The sequence below is a fragment of the Fringilla coelebs genome, assembly GCF_963513975.1.
Source record: "Fringilla coelebs genome assembly, chromosome: 9".
Taxonomy (NCBI): domain Eukaryota; kingdom Metazoa; phylum Chordata; class Aves; order Passeriformes; family Fringillidae; genus Fringilla; species Fringilla coelebs.
In genome coordinates, this window is record NC_140067.1 from 13,378,201 (window position 1) to 13,395,088 (window position 16,888).

Below are 16,888 nucleotides of genomic sequence, written 5' to 3' on the forward strand. Positions count from 1 at the left end.
GTTGTGTAAACAAAGAGTGTATTTTGATACTTAGGAGCTTTTTCTACTAACAGTTGGATAGCTATTTGAACAGGAAAATATCTCCTAAATTGTGGCTAAAGTTGGGCAGTACAGCTAGTCTGTTCTAACTTGGGATGTATTTCAAATATGTATTTCCCATGTTTATAAAGCATTGACTGAATAGTGATCTTCAGTGCCCATTCTAAATTTAGTAACTCTGAATAGAAGTCTGAACACAATAATATAAATAATAGAGATTTCTATTCAAATGTCACTGGCAAATTTGTATCATTATACATCAAGATTGAAATTGGGTCTTCCAAAGGGCATTTTTTCTCAAAGTACTTTCCTGGGTTGCATATTTTTTATTTCGTATTCAGCATGAGGAGTCTGCTGCATTTAATAAAATAAAATGAAGGTCACAGAAGATCACTGGTTTTCCCATAATGTGTCCCAGTAGATGACTGGAAAAAAGGCAGTGTTTGAAATGCATTGAGGATCCTCTGTGCAGACTATGTAGAAAACTTGTGTCATTTTTTAATTATAGGGAGGACTTCTTGGTTTAATTGTGTTTATTTCACTGCATACAGTCTTCCAGCTGTACCACTCCAGTTTTAATTTCAAAAGTGTATACACGTTTTAGCATCTCCACCTCGGGGAGTTCCTGAAGTGAGTCAATAGGTGTTGCTCTTCCCATGGTGGGCTGGACATGAAGCTCAGTGAGTCAATAAAAAGACTCACAGTGACCTAAACACTCTTTGTGTCAAGTTCTGGCTCACTCATGCACCAGTGCCCCATTAGGCTGTTGAGGGAGGCTGGCTGCTGAGGGAAGATGCTTCTTTAAAATTGAGCAGTCTAATGAAGCTCATTAATGCATTTTTCATTAGAACAAGAATATTGAGTATCCAGGTTAAATTCTAAAGAATCTGTCCTGCACTCACTGAGGTTAATGACAAAGCTCCCAATGATATTAGTGATGCAGGATGAGAACTTAATTGAGGTAATTAAGATTCTGCTTACCTAAAATTCCCTATTATTTTCAAGTAGATAAAATATTACAAAATTGCTACTATGAAGAGTTGTATAATGTTGGAGCTCAACACATCCTTCAGAGATGACAGCAATTCAGTGGGAGATAATACTATTTCTGTATTTTGCATTTGATTCATGAAGTGCCCTCGTAGTATTCTAGAGGCATGTGTATGTGAAAGCCATTGTGGGAAATAGGGTTCCTTTTGGTTTTGGAGCTCAAACATTGCCTTTATTGTGTATTTAAAGTGGGCCACACATTGCTGAATCCCAGTAAGGATTTGGAGGTCAAATTCAGCAGTGGCAGAAATAGAAAAGGCACTGCAGTAGTACTGTGGCATTGTTTAAGTTGCAGAGGATAGTTTAATTAAATGCAGCTCACTTTGCAGTACTGCAGACTTACTAAAGTCACTGTTTGGACCAAAAGTGACTTTGCTTACTGAGTAGAATAGATAGGATAAAGCCCTGTTATAAATGATTGTGTCAGGATGCCTAATTTAAATAGTTACCCTAACACCTGCTCATTCCTGCCGCCTTCGGACACCCCTAACCTTCTCCTTCCCTCCTTGGCGTCCCCAGCAGATTAACAATTCCCTCCTCAATTACGCTGCCATAATGGCCACTTTGATCACGCTCTGAGCTCGATATGGAAATTACCTTGATTAAGAGCACTCACCGCTGCAGAAGGCAGCAGAGGCAGCGCGGAGAGGGCAGGGCAGAGCGGAGCGCCCTGGGTGCGAGCACCTCTGGGGCACCTGGGCGCTGCCCCGGCCCTGCAGGGAGCTCTGGAGCATCCCTCCCCTCTGCCTGCCAGGATCCATCCCTCCCCTCTGCCTGCCAGGATCCATCCCTCCCCTCTGCCTGCCAGGATCCATCCCTCCCCTCTGCCTGCCAGGATCCATCCCTCCCCTCTGCCTGCCGGGATCCATCCCTCCCCTCTGCCTGCCAGGACTGCCTGTTTGTACACCTCAGTCATGCATTAGGAGAGCACCATGCTTTGGGCAGCAAGGCGTCGGTTTAGGTGGTGTGGAAAAAAGTGGAGCAAGATCTTCTATACTTCCCAGCTGTCTCCTGAGATACTCACTTTAAATATGTGGGGAAAGATTTTTTTAAAAAGAAAACTCTGACCTGGGACGGTGAAGCACCATGCAGATTAATTACTGAGAAAATTACCTTTCACATCTGTAGTCATGGTGCATCACTTCTATCTTGCTGGCTTTGAGTTTATATTTGAGTACCTAAGAGTTATTTCTTTCCTGGGTGTGGTGCAGGGCTTTCCTAGCCCTTGCCTTCATCATGGGTTGCATTAAGATCAATGCAGAGCTTTGGAAATAGTCTTTCAGCTATTAGATGTGTGCTTCTAAATTGAAGGAATTAGTAAATGCAAAGTTTTCCTTTTTGTGTTGTGCTACAGTGCCCGTTCATCCCTCTTGTTACTCTTTAATATAAATAGTATTAAATATGGAACTCTTATGCATGATTATGGAAAATTGCATAGTTACTCTCCTAGTACTCAGAGATTTCAGGGATCCTGATTTTTGCTAATTTGAACCTTCGTTAGCTGGTTCTCTAAAAGCTGAGAGCATTCTTGCCATACACATTGTGAGGGTTGGTGAGGAAGACACAAATTCCAGGACTGAAAACCAGAATTCAAACTCAGAAGCCCTGACTTTGAATCCAGGTGGAATTAAATTATCCTGTCCCCTTATCTCCCTTGTCTTTCATGTTTGCAATGAGGCATGTGGATAAGCAGTTCCTTTACAGGTGATTAACAGCAGTTTGATGGGTGGAAAAGGTATTTACTCTGGAAATGGTACCTGAGTTGCTATTCTTACTCCCTGCTGCTCAGGGAGCATGTCAGAGCTGCATATATTCCTTAGGAGTTCTTTAATTGCCTCGTTGTTTACAAAAAATGAAATAGTTTTCGTTTCTTCTTGCAATTTATTATTCAGAGGATTTCCTTAGGTATGTATGTAGAATTTTTGCGTGATTCACAGAATGTGCCACAACCTTAAGTACATTGTAAAGACTGTGTGGTACATCCCTCTCCTCTCTATAGTAGTATTTTAAAAATCCAGAAATATTTCATAGAAGGTGAGGTCAGGAAGAAAGCCTTTCACTCTGACAGGTATTTTCCAAGATTGCATGCTGCTCTTGTCTCGTATCTACTTGTGGGGAACCTTTAAAGTGATGGCACATTTACCTTAAAGCGCATTCATCACATGGCTCTTCTTGTTTTCAAAAGGTATGACTGTATATTTTGATTTCATCTGCAGGATCCCTGCCTTTCTGTTTCCAAGGGTTCTACTTTCTACCCCTGAGTTCTCTGAAATGTTTCTCAAGCTATACTTACAAGAAGGGGGTTGCTGTGCTATTTGCATGCTCATGCACTCTTTAAGCAGCTTGCCATCATTAAAATTAACCACATAACTTTTCTACTATGAATTATATTGTGACAGTTGACTCCACCCCATCATTTTACTGAAACAAAGGAGAGTATATGAACTCCTATATTGTTTCTTGATTCCATTTCTAATATATATGTATAATTCTATTTGTAAACAAGAAAATGCCCAATTTTTAAGTGTGCAGTTGTGATCTCAAAAATTGCCATGTGGTAGCAATTGTACAATAATGAAATTTATTATTTTTTTAGCACTGGGGCTGTATTTGGTATTTTCAACTTTGGCAATTGTAGAATTAAATCTTATTTAAAATGAGCCAGAATTATCAGGTATCTTAGTGAGATTAAATGTTTTACTTTCTTACATAGGTATAGCCTGCTAAGAAGGCGATGTACACAGAACACTAAGGGTTATTATTAGCACCCAGCATGTCACCTGCTGGGATGATTTGGCTTTCACCAATGCACATATTCCCAAGGAAATGATACATCCCTGCATGGCTTCCATCAGCCTCTGGGATGACAAGTCTTTGAGTGTCTTAACGATGGGAAGAAAATAGTTCTTTTGTCAGCTGGCCACTCTGAATACTGATGGTGGAAATTCCCCTTTCTTCCTCTTCCTTTGGCCCTCCTTAACTCATGGTTTCCAATCAAAAAATTATTGCAATAACTGGAAATATAAATTGTCGTCAAGATAACACTTTTATAGAAAATAAAAGCATATTTATTTTTATTCTGCTACCAGTATCCTGTGCAGAGGAAATAATTCAACGGGAAATCCTGTTGACACAACATTTCTGACACATCAGCCTTTGTGTGTCTTAGCTCCCTTTTTAAGAGGTTGTTTCTGATTCAGAAGCTTCTCCTTCCTGACAGGTGGTGTGCTCAGAGAGTTCACAGTAGGTAAACTGGAGATAACCTTCAGGAGGGTGGGTTTACAAAGACCATGGGACTTACTTGCCTAGAGAAATTTTGAAGATGCAATGTATTTAATGGCAAGAAAGAAAAGGGTAGAGTGCTTTTTGTGAGCTGGCAGAGGATCAAGTGTGTATGATGTGAAGGAAAAAAGGAAGGAGATTCTTGCAGCCTGAGAACAGACATCTGGCTGGCAAAAGAAAAGAAATATCATTGGCAGATGAATACTGTTTTAAACTGGGATAATTTTAGATCAAGAGGGCAAAGTTTTGCTCTCATGCATGCAGCTTCACTGAAGGGGGTGGGAAAGGTGCATGCATATGAGAATACAATGTGGTGTTAAGTGAGAACTGAAGAACATGTATTTTTACATTAGATATTTAGACTTTCATGTTTAGATCACATGGTTTCCATCTGCCATATGTAGGCATTGCTAAAACGCTGCCAGGAACCAGGCTCTGGTTTGGTGACTTTCATTAAAGGAATTAGTGGTTTCTCTCCAGTTTCAGTGTGGCTGGATTCAAAGTGCAGAAGCCCATTTTCACAGTTTAGCATTAATTAGCACTCTAATGGCAGCCTCAGCAGGCAGGTGAAGGATTAAATGGGCATGGAGACCAAACTATCTCTTTTCCCGTAGTGGCGATTCCTTCAGAGTAGGGTCGAGACATACTGGGCTAAGGTGGGGATGTGTGCATGGCTGCAGTCTGCCTGTTCTTGTTCCAGGTGACTGAAGGACTGTGGTCCCCAGGTCTGTCAGTGTAGCACTCATCCCTGCCCTCTGCTCTCCCCCGCTATTAAAGTGCGCACACTCCCCTCGCACACACCCAAAGCCTAACAAAAACACAATCAAAAAAAGCTCTTTAATTCTGCTGGCTCAGAGAGACACATTCTTGCCCTTCTGAATGAGGGGTGAGAGCTGTTTGGGAGAATTTAAATGAGATCCTTGCCAGCAGTACACAGGAAGGATCGACGCTGTTAGATTAAAAGGCTGAGATGCTGCTGCTCACTTTAGGTTTTGCTGAATCATTTAACAAGGTGCAGAAAGTAGGTAAGCCCTGACTCTTTTTTTTTTGCTGAAGAGAGCCTCACAGGGTTATATTTGAGAATTGCATGGAGACTGAAAACATGGAAGGAAAATTGTAATAAGTTTCAGTGAACCTGGAAGGCAGGACCCATCCTGGTGTGAGTCAGAGGGTGTAACTCTGGCTTCTCTCCTGAATCTCATTAGGCAGACATACGTACTTTATGTTTATGTATACTGAATATTAAGCATATAATTACAGAAAATTGCATGCTGTTTTAATTTTGCTGCTCACACTGAATCTTGAAAAACATTCAAACTTGTCAAAGATTTCTAAAATTTTGATTTTTGAAAAGGCTAAATTATGTTCAAATAAAATGTAGAAAAATTCTATAAAAAGCCTTCATTAGTTACTTAATATTTCTAAAAACTTTTGTTGATAGGAATTCATATATCCATTTTGTAAGAGACAGGCTTCCAGACTTTAGTTATGCAATTGAAGTATGAAATGTCTGAGAAGCAGAATTCTAGAAACCAGTGTTAGGAATCTCCCCTCACAGCTCATTTATTCAGTGAAGAAGTTGCCTGGCCTCAGTGTAATTTAAATGGTCAGGTCTGTTCCTTAGGACTGCTTTGTTAAAGTTCAAATAATGAGATATTTTCATGTACTTTGCTTTGAGATGATCCCATTTTTATGAATGAGTTTAAAAAAATGAGGGAGGTGTCTGCTAGTAGAAAATAGTTTTCCTTTACTAAAAAATCCCTTTTCTCCCCATGTCCGCTCCATTCAGCGTCTGAATTGACAAGAAGGAGTACATACATAAAATGGCAGAGAATCCAGCTGTAGGAGGGTATTTTTGAAATGATCACTTCCTGCCTAATTTGACCCCGACTGAACAGTGGGGTTTTGTGTGCTGGGCTGCAGCACAGGCTGGCTGTGCATGGCTGCTGGGTTTCCCTGAAAGAGGGGCTGAGTGCTGTGAACTCCAGACCTCTGTGCACTGTCAGAAGCTCTTACTGTGCCAATGTAATCTTTTCATAGACATGCTTGCCAGAATGACTTTTTCCTTCAAAGATAGAATGAGAAAGCACAGTTGTCATTTAAATTGCCTCTGTCTTTTGTAGTAGTTGGTAGCGTTCTTTTGACCAGGGTTGGATAATTTAAAAGCTGTTTAACAAAATAACATGCTTGTCTGTGTGAAATATACACAGTGCTGAGAGACAGGGAGAAAAGTCTCCCTTGACAGAGTTCATGGGATTCTTTAGAAACTGCAGGATGCTGAGACTTGTCTGAGGAATTACAAAGGCTTTGAGACGCCCATGTTGAGCATTTGCATGATTTTCAGATGGCACAGTGTGTTCAGCTGTCTTCGTGCACCCTCCCGTGTGTGCATGTATGCACTTCAGTGGAGAGGGAGCCTCAGCACAGTTTTCATTGGGCTTTGCATTTGTTAAACATATATTATTGAAATGCTGCCCAGCGCACATCACTTCATCTCGTGTAGAACTTAAATCATCATGTTGCATGATATGGTAAAATAAAAGAGATTGTGAAAGAGACAACTGTAAACATTCTGTTTGAAAAGATGTGCTCTTTTCAAAAGACCTTTCTGTCACAGCCAAATAACACAAGAAGCAATATTTCCTTGCTCACAGAAACATATATAGCTCCTTCAGCAGAGATTTGTTTTGGATTCTCAGTTCTTCCAGTATCTTCATTCTTTGAAATAATTTTAAACTTCCATGTTGACTTTCTCTGTGCTTTAAGTTTTAATCAAAGGTTCCTTGATTCCTGTGTTGAGTACTGATGTTAGCCTGTTTACATTCCCCTGTTTTCCCCCTGTATTCGATGAACATTCAAATGTGGTGGTGCCTTTTTGCTTTTATCTACCAAACTTAGCACACTCTCTTATTAGTGACAGCTCAAAAAGATGCTATGCTAGTGGGCAGGATGCTGTGGATTATTAACTTTTCTTTGCACTTTGACAAATTTAGGTTATCTTTGTAAAGAGAAATCGTTTTTCTGAAGGAACCAGGACAGTGGAATGGTAAATAAGGCTTTGCAAACTTGAATTAATTTTTTTTAGCCAGATTCGAATTTACCACATTTCCAAAACACGATTCTGAATTACAGTTCTTGTACAGGACTTGTACTTTTCATTTCATAGGCTGAAATACCAGAGGAGAGATTTTGATTGTGATTTTTCTTTTCAGTTTGTCTTTCTTATACGGATTGATCAATAAAGAATTAAAGAATGCATATTGCCACTAAACATCCCCTCTCCCTTTTTTTCTTAGAAATGCTATTTCACAAAAGCAGTTTATTTGCTCCTTTCAATAAAGAGCCTGCACTCACCTAATTTGTGAGCAGATAAAATGTGCAGGAAACATATGTTTGCCAGGAAGCTTTTCTGTAATCAAAATGGTCAGCAGGACAGAAGCAATGTTTTTTTTCTCATTAGGTGTTAATCTTCTTCCGTTAAAAAGAAAAAATAAATTAAAAACTGGCGTACAACACTGATTAATATACACAAGCATGAGTGAATCAGAGACAGCATATGTTGCATTAGGTAATAGACGCTTATTTGAGCTAATGTTTAGGTTGTGCTGGAAGTCCCAGCCCAGGCACCAAAAGGCCTTTGCAATGGGGGAGCATTTTGGGCGGCAGACAGCAGGAGCAGTGTCATCCAGGGCACAGTTTGCCTCGAAGCAATTAGCAGGAAGAGGAGGAATGTTGATTTCAGCTGCCGGAGGACAGCCAAACAAAGTAGGTTTGTTCGAGGTTCGGTAAGGCAAGCAGCAGGTTTGATGCAGCTTGGTTAAGAAAATACAGTGTTGGGAATACTCCTGCAGAATTGCTTTGGAGATAGGAAGTTACTGGTGACAGCAGTAATTATTGACAGAGCCACATACTTAGGTCTAAAAAACTCTGGAATGATACTGAAGCATTCAGCTGCCGGTTGTTCACACTTCCATCCCGTGGCAGTGCATCTGTTTATCGGGAATTATCTCCTGAATGTAAATGAATTTCAGTCCTAAGTCATTGCACCTGTTGCCAAGAGGTATTTATTCCAATCACTTGCCTAAAGCACAGGGAGTTATTGCTTGACGTTTTATAGCTCCAAAAAAAAAGCTGTCGTTTCAAAATCATTTGTTCAGAGAGGAGAAAATGGAGCAAAACAGTTCATTTTACCCTAAGCACTGCTATTTGGCAGTATTCACATTTGCACGGCACAAAGCTGCAATATTGATTTTTCGCTTACAGGGCCTCCCACAAGTTCTTTCTTCGATTGTCAGGATTGCAAGATGGATTGAATTACACTTTGCTTGTTGATATACTTATTTTTTCTTTGGTGATAGGAAAAAATTACAAATAAAGCTTCAGCATAAAGATCATAGCAGCTCTGCTAGTGGACTTTGAATTTATTTATTTTATTTAGTTAAAATTCTTTCTGCACCACAGAGATTTCTTAGAGCAGCATTCCCACCTAACACATGCTGCATTGTTTTGCTTTATTGCTTGCTGCTTTTGCAGTGTAGCCCCTACATTGCAATCTCAGGTGTGTCCTCTGTTGCCTGCAAAGTGATCTAACCTTGCTCTAAGATTTTTAATGTTTGTCCTGATGCAGAACTTCTTGTGGATGCCTGCAGGGGGAAAAACTGCAGGATAAAACACATTCATAGTCATTATAGCAGTCGCCATAGATGATGAAGATTTGCAGGCTGCTGATTTCTCTGTAGCAAAACTGCAGAAGTCTTGTGTTTGAATTTAGAGTATTTCCTAGCAGAAGTGGAGCTTGTGCTGCAGGACCCACAGCAGGGCTCAGTGCTGGTCCCAGGGAGCTGTGTGTGGCTTTGTTAGCCCTGGCCCCACAGCTGTCCTGAGCTGCTGCTGCAATGAACCACTGACACCTCAGCAGCTGTACCCCTTGCCCCTTCCCTCCTGCCCTGGTGCAGACATCTCTTTGGACAGCTGTAGGTGCTGTTCCTGTCTTACTGATGGAAAGTCAAAGAGTTTGAGAGGGGTGGACTTCCCCAGCCAGGCCATGGTGGTGCTGCAGGCCATGGAATCCCAGCTGAGTGCAGGAGATACGGGCACCATTACTGCCAGCAAGAGGGATGAGCTTCCTGGGGATGGCATTCGATTTGACAGGAGTGGTAGGATGCAGGAATGGCAGTGACCAGCAGCATTATATTCAGCTGTTATATAGCATTATATATATGGCTGTTTTGATGGTTATTAATGAAAGGAGTTGCTGCATTGACCTGTGGTGGGGACTCTGCACATACCCCTCCCTGTGCCTGTTTCACACCCTCCCTGAGCTGTGAGTGACTTCTGTCTTCGTTGTATTAATTTGCTGCATGGGAGGAGCATGCAGGGTATCAGTGTGATGGATTCATGGTTTGGCTCTTTTCACCTCTCAGCCCATGACCCCTCAGCATGCCCGTGATCACGGTGTTTGGTACTGCTCACGGGATGTACAGCCACACTGGGGGCCAGGAGTGAATCTGAGCTGGAACTTGATGCTTTCCACAGCACTGACTCCTTCCCTTATTAACAACTACTGAAGCATACTGGCCAAGTACTGGTTTCCTGTAGGATATGGTTCCACAAAATATAAAGACAGACCTGGTCACTGGGCTCTGGCCAACTGTTCTCCTTGTGGCTGGGCAAGTTCATGCCAGGGAGCCACAACCTCATACTTGCATGATCATTATAAAAAACTTTTGCTGTCTTAACAGATAATCATCTGCTTATAGTAGGAGTTTTAATACATAGAATTCAATAGAAAAAGTGATAGCCTCTGGTTCATGGGAAAATTTACTATCAAGGGGTTATCTCAAGTTGTTCTTGATTTTTTTAGGTACTTGCTTCTTCCAGTGCATCATACTTTTTAAGAAAAGTTTATTTTCTTCACTTTCAAAAAGCCACAGAGCTCCAACTTTCCATACTTAGCAGCTATTTCTCTTTGCTGTCACAACTGGCCTCCAACAGCCTGCACAGAAATATTAATGGCCTTGTGTTACTCTATTATGAAGGCATTTTTAAAAAAGAGGAAGTTCTCCTGAAAATTCAGGATTTACTATTTTAAAGGAATAAGTTTTTAACACCACCAGATCGCCCAGCTTGTCTTCCATGTCACACAATTTTGTAAGATAGAGAAATACCATTTAATAATAATCCATCAGTAACTGTGTACAAGAAACTGTAGTATGCAGATAGTTTTATTCTGATGTAATATATTCTTTTGTATTAAAAAATATTTCTAAAAGATTAAGCATTTGGATGAATAGCTGAACCTTGTTCTGTTTCTAAAGTATTTTATACTGCTTCATTGGAGAAGTTACTTACTTTTAGGAATTCTATTAAGCAGAAAAAAACATGTTAAAAATGAAATTTATTATTTTTGTGGGAGATTGGGAGGTCTAATGCAGTACATATCTGCAATTTTTGGTACAGGTAATTTCTGTATTTGTTTCAAAATCCTATCTGTATTTAGTTAAATTTATGTAAAAGACACAGTAAGGAGCGCTGGAGTTAACTAGGTGAAGTGTCAGCACGTATATTTGGATCGTGTCCATGCTGAGGTCACAAAATAGCTAAGCAAAAGTAACCAGCTCTTCCTGGAGAAAGGGAGACACAAAGTAAAAAAGACTAATGAAGTTGGAAGTCGGAGCTAGAGCTTTGGGCTTTTTTGTGGTTGTATTGTTTTCTTTTCTAAAATCACTCCTGCAAATCCTGCCTGCTCTGCTGCTTCCTGCTTCCAGACGCAGCCTGTCTGACTGTGCCCAAGGACTGGAGAGGTGGAAACTGGAACGTGCAGTGTAGCCATGCAGACAGGCACCACTGCCTGCCCTGCCCAGGCTCAGAGGCAGTGAAAAGGAATTGCCTCCTTTCCCAGATTAGGGACACGGCAGTCATGGTGTAGGGATGTGACAGTTCCATGAAAGGCGCCTCACTTTCCATGGTACCAGGTCAGACCGTAAAGGTGCACTTCCTTCAGCAACGAGAGCTGGTGCTTCTGTGGCAGAAAAAGAACAGTTCAATTCAGCGTGTCCTTTAGGCTCAGCCCCATTTTGTCCTTGTTTTCCCCAGGTTTCAGCCGAGCAGCGCTACCCTTTGGTTTGGTGAGGAGGGAGCTCTCCTGCGAAGGCTACTCCATCGACCTGCGGTGTCCAGGCAGCGATGTCATCATGATCGAGAGCGCCAACTACGGACGGACAGACGACAAGATCTGTGACGCTGACCCTTTCCAGATGGAGAACACAGAATGCTTCCTTCCAGACGCCTACAAAATTATGACACAAAGGTAAAAATATACATATATATACACATATGAGGACTAACTAACGAGGAAAAATGTCTGCATTAATGCAGGGAGAGGGATATGCTATAAGAAATGTTGAGTTGTGATTGCCCCTTTGCTATTCAGGCAGTATTGTTTCTATCTAATAATATTTAAAGGAAATAGAAACTACCAGTTGCAATTAGAGGTTTTTTAATTCTGTAAACAAATGTTAAAAAGCAGAAAAATATCTTCCAGGAGAATGAAACAATTCAGTTTTTTAGAGATTCCCTTTCTCATTGTCTTTCAGGGGGTCAAATAGCCCTAAGAATTTTTCCAAATGGCTGCTGTATTTTTCAGTAAATGCTGTAAGTCTCTGCCGTAGTTCCTAATAGTAGTTCCCTCCAATGGAAAATGTCAGAATGATTGCATGCCAGGATGATTATATGTCATTATACATGTGTGTACGAGCATACAGGTGCATATAAGCACAAGCTAGTGACGGGGCTTGACCTTCAGAGAAGACTGAAGAACCAACCAAGAATCATAAAGCCATTTAGGTTGAAAAAGATTTTTTAAGTTCATTGAATCCAACCATTAGCCTCGTGCTGCCAATTCCACCTCTAAATCATGTCCCCAGCTGCCAATAAAAGTATTTTTATTTCAAAAGGTGCATGAGAGCTCAGATTCACAGAAAGTCCTGTGCTAAAGCTGCGTATGGGCAGCAGCCACCCACTACTGACAGTTGTAGAAATGTCAGTACGGATAAGTCACTGGCATTCCTACTGGCTTAAACTAAAAGCTTGAATGAGTTCAGGATTGGTTGGAAGTTTGCCTCCCAGTGTCTTTTCCTAGGGTGAGGAATGTGAACAAAAAGGGGATGGGAATAACCTGGAATCTTTCTGGTGCCTCTACACAGCTGTGTCAAATGAAATACGCAAGTTGTCCTGCCTTCTGTGCTCCATTTCTTCTGTTCTGTTTGAACATGGTAACATCTAGTCAGTCCCATAGTCACCTCTTAAAAATAGCCTTCCATTTTGATTTACTGATTCACTTAAGTTGTCATGAGTGGGACTCTTACAATTTTTTATCATTTTAAAATGAAGATGCAGATGTTTTTTACTTCTGTAGTGATATATTTGGGATGCATCTCAGACTTCAATTTGAAATGCTGGAGGTAAATTTGGGATATCAGGTCTTTTATTTCTTGTTCTGTGTTGAACCTGTGGCTTGTTTTGTGATCAGTAAGGGAAAGGCTCCATTGCTACACTGTTAAAAAGGTAATATAACTTCTTTAAATCATGTTTGAATTATCCTCTTGTGGTTCGAGTTCGTAGTTGTTAATTAGATCAAGCCAGATTTCCATCGAGACTGCAGCAGCAGTGTCATCATCCTCTAATCTGTCAACTCCCTTTGAAACCACCTTCAATTGCTTTTGTAAATGTAGTGCCGCTCTGTAGACTTCCTTGTTGTGTAAAATGCATGTTGTGTTTTGATCAAAGTCTTCCTTATGTTCACTGCAAATATACAGATTAGGGTAGTCAGAGACAAATACAGAGGCACAGTCTTGCTTGAAGTGACATCAGACTGTTACTGAAAAGCTGAAATTTCAATCTTTCCCTTTCAGTTAATCAGCTGTAAAAATATGATAGCAAAGTGTATTTTTGAACTTCCCCATCTTCTACTCTTATGCTTTGTTCAACATTAAAATAAAATTGTGATCACATGGAGGATATTGGTTCAGATTATGCTCAAAGAGTTTTTCATTTTTGTTCTCTTTTTTTTTTGTCTGAACAAATGGCAAAGATCATTTGACACTTTGCTTTCTATTTTTGTCTGACATTTATAGCAATTTGGAAGTTTGCTTTCATAGTTTTCTTTCTTAGATCCTGTCATTAAGTAAAAAAGATGTCTCTTGTCTTGCTTAATTTTTTCCAAAATTGCTCAATTAGTGCTAAATTGCAAGCATAGAGGAATGTTGCAAATTTCTTTTGAAATATTAAAAGTTCTTATATCGCATTTATTTATAACTGCATCGGTGATTGTAATTTTTTGTTGTCTCAGGCAAATAGTTGCTGGTACTCAGCACATGTCCTTGATCTGATTTATAAAAGTAACACATCAGCTGTATTTTGATGGCTGCAATTGCATAGAAAAACCTAACCTGAAGGACCATCAGGTTCGTTGGTTTCCCTTTTTCATTTATTATTTAGAACTTTTCATGACAGTGAAATCTTCTCTACCTTTGGAAATAGGCAGCAATAGTTTCTATATTTCTACTTAAGATCTTGCAGTGTTTACTTTTAAGGAGCTCTTTCTATCACTTCAGTCAACTCTGTTACCACTGCATTTGACCACTCAATTCAGTTTAGATGTACAGTTAAATGTAGTTCTGCAGCAATTACTAAGTGCTCATTATTCATTTGCAACATTAATCCACAGCTTTTGCACAGCAAGTACATCTTCTGCAATTACAAGGTGAAAACACTGGCTTAATGAGATCAATACTGTGAAATCTGAAGGCTGAAAAATAAGATGAGGTTTCCAGTTTAACACAAAGCCGTGTAATCACGTGCCCTGCTCCCCTTCCAGAGAGTTTGAGATAGTAGCACACAGACCTTGCCAGTGTCCACTGATGCATCAGCTCCTCTTTCTCAGAATGAGCTGCTACTTAATCTTTTCTACCTCACCCTATTCTTTCTTTTCAGCAGTTCTCAAAAGATTTTTAACTTAATGCATTCCTAGGAAGCCTGACTAGAACACTAATGACTTCATTGCTTTGCTTTTACCTCTGTAAAGTAGTTATTAAATTTTTAGTCCCTGATTGAAATTACATCCCAATTATTCCAGAATAAAGTCTTTCAGAGGTATTTAGATTCTATGTAAACTTCAGACTGGCATGGTTGAAATTAAAGCTTTGGAAGAAGAGACTAGACCTTTAGAAAATCCTTCTACTCTTTCACACTTCTCTGATAATTAACCCCAGCGTTTGCATACCATCAAGTTTGAGAGATTCTACCACATGCTGCAGTTCAGTACAGAAATAAGCTGATTTCTGGAATATTTGGTGAGTAAGTGGCATAAGTGAGTGACAGAGGACCCATGTTTCAGGCACGTTTTAGTTCTTAAAATAGTCCAACTCCTCTGTGCTCTGCTGTCCTTTAGCAGGGACAAATCTCCTCTGTTTCTTTTTCATTTAAAAAGAAATTAAATGAACAGGGAAGCAGAAGATGCAAAGCAGCCTGAGGAAATTGCTCTAGTTGCTTGCTCATAAAGTGCATTTGCGTGTCTGTAGCAGAAACTGTCATGAAACTTTGAAGTCGATAAGGCTAATACTGCTTTTTATAGGCACAGCACAGATTTGAAAATTAACAGCATAAAATTTACTTATGACCTCATACTATCCATTTCTGTGGCAAGCAGATTGCAGGTGGATCTTGTGAGTTCTGTTCAAACCACCTGGGTGTTTATGAATATTTTCTGTCCCCAGTGTCTCCTATGGTCTGGACCATAGGTAAAAGAATAACAGATATTTAATAGTTGTTTCTAGATATGTACTTAAAATATATTTCAAATCAAAGGTCTCTTATGTATATAATATTATAGTGGAATAATAAGATGCTAAGATGGATTCTTGCATGCTGGACTATTCTTTTTGAATTACAATTAGGAGTTGGTTAATAGGAATCATTTTTCCTAGAAATTTTTTGTTTAGGAGAAGTTCAGAGTTATTTGTTGTCACAATTGGATAATGATCTTTGTGATTCCAGGACAGTGCAATTAGTTGGTTTTTTTTTTTTTTGAAATTGACTATGTATTTAAATATATACTTGAATGGTGTGGCAGATAATGATTTGGAATTATATAATTTTAAATCCTGATAAACCCCATAATTAAGAAATGGCGGGTCTGTTCCAATCTGTACACCTTATTTTTTAAGCAATTGTAGTTATTACTATTGTTGGGGCTAGTAGAAAATCAGTATTTTAGATTTAAAAAAAACGAACCCTATTCACTCGGAATCTATGGAATTATTCACATAGATGAAAAATTCAAACATTTATTTTTGACAGCTTTCCTAGGTTGACAGCCAAATTAAGTTCAGAAGGAAAACACTTTTTCCCTTTTAAAGCAGGCTAAAATACCTTGAACTTTTTAATAGGAATTGCATGTTCTTTGATCTGATACCAAGAGTATTGTTGTAAACACTGAAAAAAAGAAAATTCAAAATGTTTAGACTTCATTTGCAGACCATGTAAACATCTACATTAAAAAAAGTAGTCTCACGTTGGGATATTCAGTTTATTTTGGATTCATTTTTGACCTGCAACAGAAAGGCAGTTTCATCAGTTCTGCACTGAAATAGCCTTTAAATTCTGTTTTCACCTACAATTTATACTATAACTGTGGCTTTTGTGTACTTTGCTAAGCATATTTAATCAGTATAATTTTGCTTTCTAAATATGCACAAACAAGGCAAACCTCATTTTCCATAGGTAAGCTTAAACATAAAACTATGTTAGGTAAAATAGATGAACTTAAACAACTGTAATTTTTTTTTTTTAGATACTCTTCCCTTTTAAAACATTGCTGCAGAAAAGTAAAAAGATTGAAAGAGGAATAAATCCTCTTCAGCAGTGTTTGTTTTTTCCTGTTGCATCTATCCTGTCCTATCTATAGCAAAGTAACACATGTACCTTCAATTACCCTGTCCATCATGACACCAGTGAGGAGTTCACGCCCGGGGTTTTGTTACCATGAACTTTTCTCCCATGGCAATGCTCTTAACCTGTTACGTCCATCATCCCTCTGCAGACAGCTGCACTTCAGCAGAGGGATTTCACAACCCCTGCCCTGCTGAGTGACCAAGGCAAAGCTGGAGGAAGCAGCACATCCATTCCTTCTCCCAGGATTTCTTAATGCATCCCATGGGAGATTGGAAGACTGGAGATGTTCATTCTTTTCCGTCTATTCACACGTCCAAGAAATAGGTCATTTTGAAAACTCCTATATATAAAGGAGTGAGACATTTTTGAAAGAAAACAAAATGAGTTCTATTTCAAAGAAGACTCATCTCTCAAGCCCTCTTTCCTGTTCCTGCTTGTCAGGTCTGCAGAGAATGCACTGTCACACCATATTAGTGTCCTTTCAAATGAAAACAAGTTTGGTCTGTTCTGTAATGTGAGTGGATAAAGCAAATCTTCCACTGGACTCCAAGCTTGGGTGAAATCT

General features: G+C 39.6%; 1 protein-coding gene across 17 annotated transcripts in view; it reads left to right on the forward strand.

The window, feature by feature from the left end:
• Positions 1–16,888, forward strand: part of ADGRL2 (adhesion G protein-coupled receptor L2) — a 384,884-nt gene that overhangs the window by 301,611 nt on the left and 66,385 nt on the right. For 16 of the 17 annotated variants that reach the window (XM_084211669.1, XM_084211670.1, XM_084211665.1 and 13 more), the window contains one exon: positions 11,467–11,680. In XM_084211669.1, coding sequence (XP_084067795.1) covers positions 11,467–11,680 — 214 coding nt within the window. Of the gene's footprint in view, positions 1–11,466; positions 11,681–11,966; positions 12,025–16,888 lie in introns of those variants that run through there. The other variant, XM_084211662.1, reaches the window with a different exon arrangement.